We start from the raw sequence: 16,476 nt of genomic DNA on the forward strand, positions 1-16,476 counted from the left end.
GACCCAAATAACAGTTCGTCAAGGAACGCCTGTCTACAATGAAATAGCATCTGACTATACTAATATGAAAATTGTTCAAGTAGCTCCAGCGATTTCAAGTAATCCTGATGCAATACCTACAATTGACAGGACTGCCTCTGGCTATTTCATTAACTTTGATACGTTTTCCGAGGATCCCAGTGAACCTGAAACAACACCAGTAAAAATAACTTTTAAAGAACAAGCAAGAGAACTTTTTCACCAACTGGAAAATACTTATCTAGCTTCACCATGGAAATAAATTTGAATTGTGTTGGGTGTACTTTTTCTTCTACTTTGGTTGACTCTTGTATTAACTTTGGGAATGCTTATAAATGGGAAATATAATAAAAAGGACGCAGCAAGTAAGAACATCAACTTACTTCTCAAGCAACACAAATCATCTCATCGTGAACAACAAGACTTGTCATCAGTGAACATCACAGCGGTTCCTAGACCTGATGGTATAGCTTGGAACAGAACTGATTATGAAATTTTTGGTCCTGCAAGGTTTCCTTGAGTGACGTTGTTTCATCTAGTACCTTTTCTGATGATTGGGACTTTGAGACTGTTAATAATATGATATCAGACTTAGAAATGTCTGCAAAATTTACAAATTATGAATACTTAGAAGGTTCATCAGATTATGAACAAATGTATTGTTATAATCACTATAGTCATCATTTCTTGCATAAATCTGCAAACCCTAGAAATGTATAAAAATGTAATCAATGGAAATATTGTCCAACACCACAAAAGGGTAGCTCACAAACATTTTATGACAAATTTCAATACTTATCAGTTTTTAATGTCTCAAATCCAGAAACATTTTACTTTAAAAATGTAAATAAGACAGGACTGAAAAGTATGTTGACTAATACTAAGCAAATTTATTCTGCGGCCTTTTATGCTCAGCTGTCTACATTAGGTTTTGACTTTTGGAAAGACTACATTGAGACAAAGCTGTCTGGGGCACGAAAGATTGGTAGGTGCAGGGATTAGAAGCCTTATTTAGAGCCTGCATCATCCCTGAACAAATAATGTTTTTTAAATGACACTTTTTAACAGACATCTTGTCTTGGCCTGGCTAAGATAAAAGATTTAAACAAACCGTCCATACCTACACCTACACCGGATAGTAAGAACACTACAGAGGTGGTGGTTGACGTAAAAACTATTTTACTACAAAACAGAACAGATCCTAATTGGAAAAAATTGTTAATCTGGCCCACAGATACAAACAACTGTCAAAATAGATTCCTGAATAAGACACAAGGGTTCACATTCACTAGGCCAGATCCAAGATATGTCCAGAGACAACATCCAGGGATAGTAACATCATACAGTGTAGGAAAACTGCCTTGAGTGGCTACGCAAATCCACACTAAAAGAGGTAAAACAACACTTATCATTACTTAAAGATGGCGTTGATTTAAGTGACTTCTTACAAGGTCCTGCAAAACTGTATCATAAACGTTTTATATACGCTGGTATATATGCCATTTATAATGAAGCTTGTAAAGCAAAGCAAGCAGAAACTGCGGAACGAATACGAGAAATTGATCGTATTAATTTAGAGAAATCACTCTCTGTGGTTGACAATGGGTTAATGACTCTGTCATCCAAAATGTATTCTTTGGACAGCATAGAATCCTCTGCCATTGACATAATAGAACAGGATTTGGTCATATTACAGCATGGTCAGTCACAATTACGCTCTATAATGCTTTTGGGCTTGACGTTACAAAATCTTCGTTCTGGCTATGTGCCATGGCGTCTAATCAACACCACGTCACTGTTTTATGAATTTAACCTTATAGATTAACAAATCACTTTGGCACAAAGAGGAGCAGACTATAAGGTGCTGAGCATTGAAAAACTGGAAAGATTACCATTAACTGTCTCTGAGAAACCAGCGACAGAATGGATAATACACGGTACTATCACTGCTGGTTAAAAATTTCCATTTTCAGTATTGTTTGAAACATATACCAGCAGGCGTATATGAAAGGTTGGGTAAAGAATACATCAAGTGAACCTGGGATTTACCATATACACACAGATGTTGGAGTGTGGGAAAAGAAGTATTTCTTAGTGGTGCAAACTGCAAAAACTCACTAAGCGGTACACTTTTATGTCAGGATATTAACTTGCGATGCTTCTTCGACCAACTTATCCTGCCACCTGCAAGGTTCTCCAGCTGCAGTGATAGATCCAATTTTTAGGCAGCTTTCTAATGGAAGCTATATTATGTTGAATGATCACAGCTGCTGTGGCATGTTGCCAGGAATAGCCTATCTCGTAACAGTGTTAGCCAGGGTCACTTGCTGTATGCAAGTCTTGTTTCCTAAAACCAAGACAGACGGGGAGTCGCCGTTATGGACTTCACTGAACATCATTTCTATATGAATTGATACTTTAAGCAGAATGAAAGCCATTATTTTACAAAAAACTGTGCCACTGACCTCGTCCAAAGACATGTATGAACTGCAAGTTGCAAGGACTTCTGCAGAGATACATGCCTTTTTATCGACAAACTGCCCTATACATTTCTTAGAAATGTTAGGTCGTATCTTAAACATGTCTGATACCAGTGGTATTGTACATGTATTTAAGACAGTTTTTTCGGGACTGTTAGCACCTTTTGAAGCAGTCCTAGGTATATTTCCAAACTTCATGCACTCTGTGTTCTTGGACTGCCTCTCATTTTGGGACTCTTAGCAGGAATACTATTTTTGTTCCTTCTGCTCCGATATGGCAAGTCAAATCACCATAGACACCCAGATTACCTTAGAGAACACTCTCCTGGCAATGAAATGTCGTGAGCACATGATACAGATTCTGGGCTTGGCTCGTTTAAGAGATCTGAATACCACATGGTTTCTATCATTCCGACCAATCTGGCAAGATCGCATCTTACCTGTTCTACGATGCCTGCTATGTGGAGAAGAATGCGTACTAGACATCTGTCTGACACTCCCATCAGTCCTGCCAACGTATGTTGATACTTTGCTTGGACCAGTAACGGCTCATGCACTGTGTTGTCCCCAGCGGCTACCAATCCTGATGACGGCATTCGTTGAGATCTCACATCTATATGCTTTGAATGTAAACATTGCTTTTAAAATGCGTACGCACAAATGCTCTTTTCGTGTACAACCAAACCATTTTTTTTTGTATTTTGGGTGGGGTTTTAACACATCATGTTTTAGATATGTTTTTATGCGCTTAAAACCTAGTAATATCATACATAATAAAGTGGAATGGGTGTTGTATGACGTTTTAGCATCAGAGCGAAATTTCCAGATTCATGCCCTTATATAGGTACACTTCACATTGACCTAATATAGGCATAGAAATCATACCCTTTTTTAGACATAGCCCATGCAGTCCAAATACAGGCATGGCTACTTCCACCCGTATCAAAATGTCACAACGTTTTCTTGGAAAATCCGCTTAAGCTGTAAGGGACCTTCCCTCACTTGAATATTGATTTGTCCAAGAACTCATGTACTTTACAAAGAACTACTATTCCCTTGGGGTTCTTTACTGACGTTATTATGCCCGACTTTACGTCAAACTAGGCACCTTCAAGGTATAAAGGCAGCTGACGACATCCGACTAATCAGAGACCAAGGTGGAACCGCACTACTGGTGCTCTTAGATCTATCAGCTGCCTTCGACACGGTTGACCATAAGATCTTAGTCAACCGTGTCGAAATGATGGGCGTGCAAGGCCTAGCAAAAGACTTAATAGCATCATTTCTGGCAGAGAGATCCCAGGCAGTCATACTGGGCCAATATGAATCCGCTGAACTATCATTACCATGTGGGGTACCTCAAGGTTCATCCCTTAGTCCGACACTATTTAATATCTATGTGTCGGACCTCGCTAACACCATCAAAGCGCACGGGATGAACCTTACCTCATATGCGGATGATACTCAGCTGATATTGGCTGTCAGAAATGATGGGGAAACTGTAGCGGAAAATTTCAAGACAGGTATGCTGGCCATTGGAAAATGGATGTCAGCAAACTGCTTGAAATTAAACTCCGACAAAACTGAGGTGGTCACCTTTGGCCACCTCAGTCCCAGTTGGTCCCCTACTTGGTGGCCATCATCCTTCGGAGCTGTACCTGAACCGGTTATGAAGGTGAGAAACTTGGGTGTCATCTTCGATGATAACCTAAATTTCATGGCCCATGCCAATCAAACGGCCTCCAATGCCTTCTACAAACTTCGATTGGTAAAGAAGATTATTCCTTTTCTCCCCACCAATGTGGGAAAGACACTGGTTAGCGCAATGGTCCTATCAGCACTGGACTACTGCAATGGCTTGTTTGCAAATGCCCAAGTTAAGACAATTAAGAAATTGCAAACAATCCAAAATGCAGCAGCCAGACTTCTCCTCAATATTCCCAAATTTAAACCTATATCCGAATCCTTGAGAAGTCTCCACTGGTTACCTGTTAGGAACCGAATTAAATTTAAGACGTTATGTATCGTCTATAAGGCACTTCACCATCAAGCGCCTCAATTCCTGTGCGACCACCTTGTCCCGTACATTCCCACTCGAATGTTACGATCTGCAGGACAGAATGACCTGGTAGTGCCACGGACTAGATTGGTCAATTGGGGAGACAGACGTTTCCTAGCTGCCGCCCCAAGATTGTGGAACACGCTTACACAGACAATAAGATCAAGCCCAAATCTATTGTCCTTCAGGAAGAAAGTAAAAACCTGGCTATTCAACCTCTGAAAACCTGTATAGATCATATAGGAGGGTAAAACAGTACAGCGCCGAGATGCCTGCGGGCAATTGTTCGCGCTTAATAAATGCCAAAAATAAATAAATAAATAAATATGCCTTCACTTGCCCTAGCAAGACACGGTGGTTTGGAGCAGTTCGACTATCTACTTGCTCGACGCAGCTCGCTACAGCAAGTGCCGAAGGAAGCCGACCCTCCAGCTGACGCACTGATCGAGAAGCTGTCCTTTCTCTCGCTGAGAATCCAGCTCCAATGTTTCCAAGCTCCCTTCGCGGGTTGTTGGGAAATCGAGTCCGAGACCGGGGACCTCCTTCATTCTAAACTAAAGGTATGGAGCTGATTAGAACCTAAGAGAAATCTTGGATAGATTCTTGGCAAAGAAAACCAAACCTATGTTACACAATACTTACTCCCTCCCGCGTACTAGACTTAGGTTAGGTACATTGGGGTAGACGTATTTTAGAAGCACCAGTGAGTATTTTAGTCATTGTTATTTATATATGGATTTTTATGGCTTAGAAACCATACAATGCTTTTCCAGTATTATTGTATAATATTGTTCTCGCTGTACGCATTATACTTTACAGTCTGCATTAAGATTGCAGCAGTTCATTTCCTTAGCATGAGAAAGAAGACTGTTCAATAAACCTTTTATTGAAAACACCAGTGTCTCTATTTCTCTGCACCTCTGTTGAAACTAAGCATGCACGATTGACTGAGTGAAATACTTATCTATTGTTTTCGCGACTCTAGAGATACATTTCTTATTCTTGGGAAACAAAGTTGTCATGTTTATTCGGTTGTCAGAAACTAATCCCTTCTTGTTAATTCGAGAAAGTTTCTAGTGATCTCTGAGCTAGCTGGCACTCACTATTAAGTTTAATATATTCGATAGAGACCTTGTCGACCTCCGTCCTACTTCTAATCTATAGGATATATTATTCCAATGCGCAGAGCCTATTGGGAATATAGGAGCTACACTACAGGGGTATGGCTTTGGTATCTATTCTAAGTTAAGGAATCTGCAGCTAGATGTCTCTATCAGACGAAAGAGTTACTTACCTTCCGTAACGATGTATTTGGTAGAGACACAGTCTAGCCGCAGATTCCTTAATGCCCACCCATCCTCCCCGCTTTGCGAGGACCTTTCAGGTTGGGTTCGTACCAACTGGGTTGTCTGCCAGTGGTCTCTGCCTTCCCATGTGTTACCCTTCTTCACATCCGTTCCAGGTCCGGATGTACTATTCTGTATAGTCTGTGGCTTCTGTGGTGGTGGTCCCCCTTATCCATCCACACTCCTGCACCCCGCTGCCTCTCTCCATGAGTTGTCTTCTTGACAATGCAGCAGCCAAGTGAGCATGCTTAGGACGTGCGGTTGCACGTTTTTCTATTGCAGAAGTGTGGTCCGTTAACATGGCAGAAATGTTGTTACAGCCCTATGGTTCCTTACCAGAACAATCCTATTCAGTCAGTCAGTCAATTATCTTTATTCGATTATTAAAAATCATAAAAGAGCGAGCAATAATACATAACAACATTTCATTTCATCAAGACACATATGGATCAATATATCGTTAAAAAACCCTAAAATCACATTTATACAAAATAAGTTATACATTAATATTAAAAAGAGTAAAATCAATAAGATATAAAAGGTAAACATTAATCTGGGTCAAGGTGCCTAATTCTAGAACGATGCTTATTTGTACGTACACCTGCAACCAAAAAACTAGCAACATGAAATGCTACTTTTAAGTTCGGAAGAAGTTGCAAGAACATCAGAGCTGGTTTTACCTGTGTAAAACCCAAATTGCACAGTATTGGCAGCAAATATTTTTTCCTAATATCTTCATAATGGCCGCAGAAGAAAATAAAGTGAGTCGTGTCCTGAGTGGAAAAATTGTCGCAATCGCATGGTTCAGCATTTTCAGGTCTAGTCCACTTTTTAAAATTACCCAGAATGAAGGGGATCAAGTCCAGACGAAATCTCGTTAAAAGGAAACGATGGTATGGTTTATTTACCAGTAAAAGGTATGGTTCCATACCTGGAACAGATGTTAACATACAATGTTTCCTCACTGTAGATTTATTTAAGTCTGTGGCTTCCCTCTCCGAAACATAATAATTTATCAGGAGATTTTTAACTATTTTTATGTCTTCCTGATTTATCAATTGAGGAGAAGAAAAAAGTTTGGGTCGGCCAACTAGAGTTAACTGCGTCTGAACATATTTTAACCATGGGATAGTGTGTGCTCTATCCAGGGCTAAACAGTCTTTAAGGATGTAATGATTTAGAGTAAGCTCCTGGTTTAGCCAAACTTTCAACCATCCAATAACTGGGGCTGATTTAAAAATGTCGGTGACATAGCCCAGTCCAAGCTCTGAATGTGTTATGTATGTAGAAGTCGATTGAGGGACAGAAAGCTGAGTCCTCAAGAATTTATTTTCTACTTTCTGGATTTTATCAAATTCATGATTTGTATGCCCCCAAATAACAGAGCCGTATTGAGCAACCGACAGACATTTAGCTTTGTAGACCTTTATAATGCTTTCCATGGGACGGGCTCCAAGCTTTCTAGCAAAACCGAGCAACCCAGCAGCCGCTCTTGCTACAGCGTTGCTTTTGGCCAAAAGCTGGGGGCCCCACGTGCCCTTTTCATCAAATGTCACTCCTAGGTAGGGAAAGGATGAAACTCTCCTAACCTCTTTCCCAGCACAGAAAAAAGTTTTAGTCTTTCTTTTCCTACCTGCGGCTCCTGCTATCATTACGTGGGATTTTTCTACATTAGTTTTCATGTTTCCATTGTTGCAGACTGCTTTTTATTTATCATAGCATTCATTTCACTTGCTGCTTGCCTCATGGGGAGGGTATGGTTTTTCGCTTATGCGGCTCTAATTCTAGGGGTGCGTGCTCTGCACTCTCCCTTCAGTTCCTTACACTTTGCAGTGTTTTTTCTATGACATGCATTCTGCTGTTCATGTCATTCTACTCATTATTGCTGTTGTTTCAAAGAATTTCACTCTTTTTTCGAACATTGTGCCCACACTCTCGGTGCCGTCTTCCGGCGCGTAGAGGTACTGCTGAAGATTTTCCGGATCCCAACTGACACCTGGAGGATATTTTAAGTTAAGGAATCTGCGGCTAGACTGTGTCTCTACCAGATATATTGTTACCGAAGGTAAGTAACTCGTTTGTTAGTAACAGAACTGGAGTAGACTCCATCACTCACATACTTAAAGTCTGTAAATCAGGCACGTGGTCCGAGGGCTTGGCAGAGATGGTTCTCCGTCAGAGTTGTGACAGAGTACCCTATCAGCCAAAGTCTAAATCAGGCTCATAATTACCAATTGTACTTTAAAATAAATGTTGGTCTGTGTTTTTGAATCTTTAGGTACTAGAGAGCTTTCTGATTGCTTAGTTCTTTCTTATAGGTGTATGAACTTTTAAACTCACCAGAGCTCATCTGTTTGATGAGATTTGTGCAAGTGCCTAGTACATTTACAGCAGAATGTATGGTGGCTGACAACGTGAGCTGCAGTAAACCAATAGTGTGGATTGATAATGGAAGGACAGACAAAGGACAGCTGTCACGCCTCGATCTCAACAAAGGTGGACATACATGTGAGGTATGTATGATTTTAACATTTTATAATGCCTACTATTATTGACACCTGAAAACTTACTCCTGAGTTGAAAAGTGTATGCATAGTCATATAGACCATAACCATCGATTTAGTGTAGGGAAGATGTCACAAGTAAAATAATTTGAAAACTTGCAGAATGAATAAACATCACCTATGTTGTCGGGTAGACCAACTTTAAAAATAATCTTAAAGTAGTAGTTGTAATTATTAATTCACCACAGCGTTCGTCAGTGCGAACATCCTTTGATTATTGCACATATATTACATGTTGTGAATCTCTGAATGCCAGCCTGTGCTAGTTTTATTTGCTAATTGCAGTCAACCCTTCAGTGACACCATCCAGCACGTTTTGGTGTGTTTTTGTTTCTTTTATCCAAGATAGAATAAATCCGTTTTTTTCAGTTTTTTCACAGAGTGACCATTCCTCACCGTTTGAGAATGTTATCAACGTGCGTAAAAAAGACATCTTAAAAGATGTACATACTCCGTGCATCACATGCCAGTCCACTTAGTCATATTATCAAATAAATGACTGGAGAGGGAATCCTGATCAGATGCAAGTTTAATATATCCTCGTTAAAGTATTCTTGGGATATTAGTTTCGAAACAAGTTTAAGATAGCTGTTTTTTCATCTTAAATGTTTTCCCAGAACTCTTCTGACATCTCGAGGGGAGTGATTTATATACATTTCTCGAATACATTTTAGGAGGCAGGATATTACTCTCCAGCATGTGCTGCACGTTGGACTGATTTGTGTACAAGCTGCCTGTTTAAATTTGCCTGTTTGGAAATTATACAAAACATTAAGTTCTGTAATTTAAATTTTTGACTTCGAGTCTGTGCCTGTTAGTTGTAATAAAGTTATTTCTTCTAAAGAAGATGACAGCTCGACTCTTTCTCTAGCAGTTTTAAAGTCTTTGTCCTTGCGGACACGGAGAGTAAACATGATGATGGCAATTCCTTTTCAGAAAAACTCACAGTATCGGTCCATAGTACTAGATGTCTCCCCTTTAAGATGAGGTCCTACCATTTCTGCCACTTAGTCATTATCATGCTCATTTAGGCTGTTCCTGTATTATGTCGAGAATCAAAAAACATTCTGATAGCCTTAGAGTGCCCCCATATGTCTGATTCACCTGTAAGAAGAGCCGCATAGGAATTTGACATGCACACTAGGCGTCTTGTAGAAACTCTAATGCCAGTTCCTGCACCACTTCAGCTAATGCCAGTTCCTGCACCACTTCAGCAGCCTTTTGCATACCTCCAATATAGCATCTAAATCTATCAAAATAGTCTTCCACTAGAATACCATATACATTTTAGTGAAAGAGTTTGTGTTTTTAGTGCCCAGGAAAATCCGTCTATAATATGGAATCAAAAGAACTGTTATTTTAACTTATTAATTTTCTTAAATCCTTTTTGGATTTTAAACTGCTTTCTTTATGGTTTCAATAATATGTTTCCAAGAGGGCCCTAAAAATGATTTCCTCCAGTCAAAAGAATTTCTCCGCCTTAAGGGCTTACTAAGGTTTTGTCGGACCATTCAGGCCCAAACGTCGGTGTTTTTCACAGGTAAAACTTGCAGCTTCTTTCCTAGAATGTTGCATAGGCGATGCAGCACAGACAGTTGATGAGAGACTAACAACATGTTGTAATGAGCTTTAAACAATGTTTCTTAGTATTTCGTTTTTTCTTTAAAACCTGTCAATCTTCCCTCGCTAAAGTGACTTTTGGTTTCCAAGTAATTAAATGTACATTGCTTCCTGTCATTTTTGCAAGTAAGCATTCTCTATTGGAAGTGTCTGTCCTCACCTTTGTTGAGAAGAGGATGCTCTGCTATTACGTGGACAAAGCTTCAGAAATTAGGAGCTTAAACAATTGTTTATTAATCATGATAGCATTAGCAGCTTACGAGTATCCAAATGGGGTACACTCTAGTATATTGTATCTGATAGAGACGCAGATTCCTTAACGTAGAATTATCCCCAGGCATGAGACTGGATCCGGAAAACTTTTTGCCACAGCATCCCTGCACGCTGGGGGGAGGAAACCACGTGACTCTGCCCTGACGTCGTCCGCGTCAGCGAGGATACATAAGTCCCACCCCGCCTACGTCAGTTTTTTCTCTTTTCCGCATGCAACGCGGATCCGGATTGTGTCCTGGCCTGTTTTCAGGCCTTCTTCCCTTTTTCACGCTTTGGCATTTGTGGAACAGTGTGCGAATGCCTTCGGGCATCAAGACGTGTACCTCCTTTGCCCGTCCCATGTCGGCGACGGACCCCCACCCAATTTGCATGTGGTGCCTGGGCGAGCACCACGACTCGACTGATTGCGAAGCCTATCAGCACCTTAAACCTAAGTCACGGCGGGAGTGCCGGATGAAATTGCTGTTGGCCCGCTTGTCCAGGTCGGTGTCGTCCCAGCGTCTGTCTCCTACCTCGGAAGCAAGGAGCCACCGGTTCTGTCTGCGGCATCGTCCCTCGCCACGGCCCCAAGGCCGTTGTTCGCCGGCTGGTAGGTCTTTCAGCTTGGCTCCGAGGCTTTGCCCTCCTTCAGCGGTGGGCACCGGCTCCCTTAGGGACGTGCGCCCCTGCCTGTCACCTTCCTACCCACTGTTTCCCGGCGTAAGGCCGACTAGGGCAAAAATGACAGCCTACGCTGTGGCTCTACAGGCTTCTTTGGCCCCTTCTCCACCTCCTGAGACGCCGCGGATCCCTTGCCTAGCGCGGGGACTTCTGCGGAGTCACCGGCGGCTCCGGCGCCGAAGGTTTTAGCTTCAGGTTGTAGGAGGGTGGTGTCATCGAGGTGTAGTCCTTCAGGGCTCCACTCTTCGGCGCCTGGCATCCCTGCCCCGCTGAAACCCCTTTGGGGCTCCTTATGGTGTCACAGGAGATTGCCGGGACTCTGGGCTTGCCCCGAGTCCCCCCTGGTCCTCTGAGCAGGCCGCTGCCTCACCAGATGCTGAGCCTGCGCCGTTTCGGCACCTGGAGCCTTCCTCCCCGGCTCCGGTGGAGTCATGGGTGGAGGCTGGGACCTGGGGTGCTTTTCCGAGTCCCTCTCAGTCCTTGAGACGGGTGGCTGCCCCGTCTGAGGTCGAGCTGGCGCCTTTTCAGCGCCGTTCCTTTGCCGTAGCGGCACTGACACCCCCTATTCTCCTGGGGAGCACGCGGTGGCAGAGGTCAACCCTGCGCCTTACATACCCACTCCGGGGCCGATCGGCGTCGATCAGGCGCCAGTGGCAGATTCCACGGAGCCATGCTGGCATCGGGTGCTTGATTCATCTCCTAAGGTTCCTTCCTCACCTGAGGTCTGTCATCTGTTGGTGTCTTCCTTCCCGGAGACAGGGCGCCGCATTGTTGCCTTTTCACCGGCATCTTCTGGGGAGGGCTCCTCGCCGTCCCCACGGGCTAAATCCTTGGACCCTTCTTTCCGTGGCTGGCTTTTCCACCTGCCTCTCCGCCTTTCCCTGGAGCCTCTCAGGTTCCCCATTCATCTGTGGATCCCCCACTATTCCGGGGTTGGCCGCTTCCCCCATGGCATGGGGACGGATGGCTCAGTCTGCAGCCGTCGCCCACGGAGGAATTACTTTCACCTCCGCGATGCACTACTGAGGCCAGTGTTGCTTTTGTTCGGGCTATTTCCACAGCCGCTGGTATTCTGCGGCTGGGTTAACCTGTCACTCCATGTCCTATGGATAACCTTTTTACAAGTTCTCCACTAGGGCTCTGGTGGACGGGAGCTGTTCCTATCTTTTGAATCGTCGCTCCATAATTCTCTTCTTGGGGCTTTGGGGCGCCCTGCCACATGTGATCCGGTGCCTTGGCCGCTCTTGCATCGCCACCGTCTGGCTCCACACGACCCTGTCTGCCTTTCCTTCCACCCTCCTACTTAAGGCTCTTTTCTGCAGACTGCCTTTCCGTCCTTGCCGGTGGTGTTGTTTCCTCAGTCTCGGGAGGCCTGGTGGCTGGATTCATGGGGGCGTAACGTCTTCACTTCTTCCAGTGCTGCCTTGCGGGCGCTCAACACTCTGTGTGTCTTGGCTAGGGCTACATCCAGCCTGTGGGACTCTGTGGAGTACCTTCTTTCTCATGTCTCCCATGAGGGTGCCCGTGCTAATCTGGGGGCCATGTGTTGGATGGTAGGGAGTTGGCCGCGTTTATTCTTCTTGCGGTCTTGGATGTTGCCGATGCTCTCGGCCGTATTATGGCCACCTCTGTGGCTCTCCGTCGCCATGCTTGGCTGCGGGATCCTGTCTTTCCTAAAAATATTAGGGAGCATCTGGTTGACCTGCCCTTTGACAGGGTCCTTCTATTTAACACTCATGCAGGCTCCACCATTCAACGTCTCCTTGCGGGGCTCCGTCCTCCTCCTCCTCCGTAGGCTGGTTTCTTGATCCTCCAGGACTTGATGGGGGTGTTATCCCACCTGTTCCTGGAATCTGGTGTTTGGAGTGACTGTTACACTTTCTGTGAGGTTTACTGTGCCTTCGGGGTCCCTTGATTGGCCCCTCTCTTTCGTTGTCTGCTGGTTCAGCCCTTTTTTGGCAAGTGTGTACTTTTTGGCTGATTACTAAGCCATCTGTGGTCTCTGCCGCATGTCTAATGTTCTTGTTTTGTGATGCAGGATTTTTCCCCTAAGAGTGGTTCCCATACTTAATTGGGACGTGTCATACCCTAAGTGGTGTACTTGTAGCTATTGTATAGCTCTGTCTTCCGCTGGGAGGGTGTGGACTCCCCCTGGCGGGATCCTCACCTTCCTAGTGTTGTATTACACTGGTGCGGTTTCTTGGTCTTTACCTGGGCGCTGCTCCAGTGCTGTTTTTCTAGTTATCTGATGCATCAATAGACTGGCTAGGGTTGCCCTCTACGCCGTTGTGCTGCGGTGTTTTTCACCCTTCTCTCCGCCGTTTCGGCCTGGTCCTCTGTCGGGTGTTCCAGGGGAAATAATTTCCTGCATTGGCGCCGTGGTCCGTCTTACTTGTTTCTCCTCTTATCTTCTGGCTGGTCCCACTTCTTTTGTGGGTTGGTTTCTGTCCGGGGCGGTCCTATGCTAGGGGTTGCCCGGGATTTCCCTGGCCTTTGCCCTGGTTTTGAGCTCGACGTGGTATGAGTGGTTGGTTTCGTGGCGCTTGTCCTTGGCCAGCTGCGTCCCTCTGCTCTGCTGGGCTATGACCGGGGGCCTTGGCGTAGGCCCTGGTGCTCCTGCCTTTTGTTTTACTGGCGATTTTGGAAAAAGGGGGTGGTGATGGACAGAGTTTCTGAATGATGCAGAATACTCTTACCAAGTCAAGAGATCATGGTTTTAATCCATCACCTGTTTTTTAGCTCATTGCACCATCCCAGCTCAGAACCCGGCTATATGCAAATTAGTCTGTTCCTGTCCCAGTGCATGATGGGAACAGGGCAAACCAAACTACCAAGCCAATTCTTATACTGGGAAGGAAGCAAGCTTCCGGGGACCGTTTCTGGCATCACAGCCTTCGTCGGCCCGGCTTGCTTGAATCCTGATGGTGCAATGAGCAAGGGACTCACATCCACATTGGCGCCGTGGTCCGTCTTACTTGTTTCTCCTCTTATCTTCTGGCTGGTCCCACTTCTTTTGTGGGTTGGTTTCTGTCCGGGGCGGTCCTATGCTAGGGGTTGCCCGGGATTTCCCTGGCCTTTGCCCTGGTTTTGAGCTCGACGTGGTATGAGTGGTTGGTTTCGTGGCGCTTGTCCTTGGCCAGCTGCGTCCCTCTGCTCTGCTGGGCTATGACCGGGGGCCTTGGCGTAGGCCCTGGTGCTCCTGCCTTTTGTTTTACTGGCACCTTTCGAGACTACGTCTTATTTCTCATACCTGCCTTACTGACTGTGACATCGTTATTGCCCTGTACGTTGATTTCAGGCGGTGACAGGTTCAGCTGTCCCCTTCTCTGTGGGTGTGTTCCGGTAGAGGGCCTTGTCTCCTTTTCTACCTCTTCTCCCTGGAGTCTTGGGGTGTTTCTTCTTCTTCGGTACTCCTCTGCCATTGTCTGCTCCTCTGGGGCTTCTGAGGGGGTTCCTGGTGCCTAGACTGCGCTTGGGGTGTACTGCCCTCCCTTCACCTCGTCCTTGCTTCCTTCTGCTTGGTGGGGGCTGGGCCGCCCCTCTTGTCCCTATAACACATCCCCTGAGAGATCCTGTGTTCTTCCAAGTTAGTGAGGTTCTCTTCTGCTTGGGGGGGACTGGGTTATTCTTCCTGTCCCTATGACTCATCCCCTGTTGGGGCCCTGTGTTCTTCCAAGCTGGGAGGTCCTCTCGCAGATCCTTTTAGGTATGGCTAGGGTATTTAGTCTACGTTAAGGAATCTGCGACTTGTAGTCTCTATCAGATGTACGAGTTACTTACCTTCGGTAACGATGTATCTGGTAGAGACGATTCTAGCCTCAGATTCCTTCCTCCCCGTACTGCGAGGACCCTTAGTTTGATCTTCTGCACTCGCCTGCCTCCGGTTGGTTGTCTTCTGCGAGTGCCTTTTCTTCCTTCCTCACTAGTGGGATGCTTGTCTTCTTGTTGTTCGGTCCATTCCTTCCCTTCTGGTGATTGGCTGGTGATTTCATGGGTACTTCTGCGCTCCTGCACCCTGGTCTTCCAGTGTGGGGTCTACTCGTGCCCTTGTTCCTTTCATTGCTTGCACTTTCTGACTTCTCTGCAGCCCTTGGGGTTGAGGTCTCTTGGCTGGGTCTCGACACTTAGCTCTTTTCAGGAGATATCTCTTCCTGCTGGTGTTGCCTGGGTTTGAATTATCGTTACTCTTCCGTTCTGGCCTTGGTGCCCTTCTCTGTTCTGGGCTGTGGTTGCAGACCTCTTTGCTGTGCAATTTTTCACATGCTTCTGCCACCAGGGTGGCTGTCGTATTTGTTTGCAGGGTTGTTTCGCAGAAGCTGTGCTCTGCTCTTTCCTTCCATGACGTTGATGCGCGGAAAAGTTCCCTGAAGAAAACTGACGTAGGCATGTCGGGGTGGGTTTTATGTATCCTCGCTGACGTCACGTGCGCGGACGACTTCAGGTTGGAGTCACTTGGTGCCGTCCCCCCGGCACTCAGGGATGCTGTGGCAAAAAGTTTTCCGGATCCAGTCTCACGCCTTGGGATAATTCTACGTTAAGGAATCTGCGGCTAGAATCGTCTCTAGCAGATACATCGTTAGCGACGGTAAGTAACTCGTACATTTTGTATGGATTCCTGTTAATCAAAGGCAACTAAATCCCCATGTCTATTATACAGCAGGAAAATAGGATCACATAGATCTCCTTAAGAATGTCCCTGTTGCTGCAGCTGCAGCTGCTTGTAGACCAGCCCATACATTTACATGGCAGTACTGTATAGACTCGGTCTCAAGACCAGACACCCAGGTTGCCCAGTTTCATTACTATCCTATTTGATTAAGATTAACTGATATTGCACTCCTTTTTTCCACTCTTGTACTTAATTCCACTTCAGTTCACTTTTCACGAATATCAGTGAATGCCCTATGGTGGAGAATGCGTTTCTAACAGATGCTCTGTCCTGCAGATATGAATCATTACCAGTCTGGATCTGGAAATTTTGAAGTAGTACTTTTGACAGGGATTCACTGCAGCTGCTCAGATGAGCCTTGGATCCACTAGGCTGAATGTTTGGTGATGTCCTTGATTCAATATAATAATTCTTGAGCAGGTGTGTTTCTTTGTGCAGACATGAGACCAGGAGTTGTAGGTTTACCCTCTACTACCTCTTGTCAATTGAGACCTTACACCCCTGCCTTTCCCTCCCCCCTAAATCCTAGTCCCAAAAAATCTGAAGGGTTCAAACCCTGCATTAAATGTTGCTGACAAACGTTGACAACAGATCCTCATTCTTTGAGTCTTGGGAAAAGTTGGCAATATGAGAGCTCTGTTCTGTGTTACGCCTGGCGATCATAGGAGAGAGGCTAAGCTATTCATGGCTTCTGCAAGTGCAAATCTTTGATTCCAAAGGGAAGGTTCCTAGAGAAGAAAAGCCAAAAATGAAAGCATTCCTCTTCATCTTTCTGTAGAGATTAAAG

At 44.9% G+C, this 16,476-nt stretch overlaps 1 protein-coding gene across 2 annotated transcripts in view; it reads left to right on the forward strand.

Annotated features, from left to right (window-relative positions):
- The window catches only part of LRRK2 (leucine rich repeat kinase 2), a 2,266,429-nt gene that overhangs the window by 1,844,219 nt on the left and 405,734 nt on the right, over positions 1–16,476 (forward strand). For both annotated transcript variants that reach the window (XM_078680082.1, XM_078680090.1), the window contains one exon: positions 8,222–8,416. In XM_078680082.1, the coding sequence (XP_078536208.1) occupies positions 8,222–8,416 (195 nt within the window). The remainder of the gene's footprint in view (positions 1–8,221; positions 8,417–16,476) is intronic.

The sequence above is a fragment of the Lissotriton helveticus genome, chromosome 1_1 (assembly GCF_964261635.1).
Source record: "Lissotriton helveticus chromosome 1_1, aLisHel1.1, whole genome shotgun sequence".
Lineage (NCBI taxonomy): Eukaryota > Metazoa > Chordata > Amphibia > Caudata > Salamandridae > Lissotriton > Lissotriton helveticus.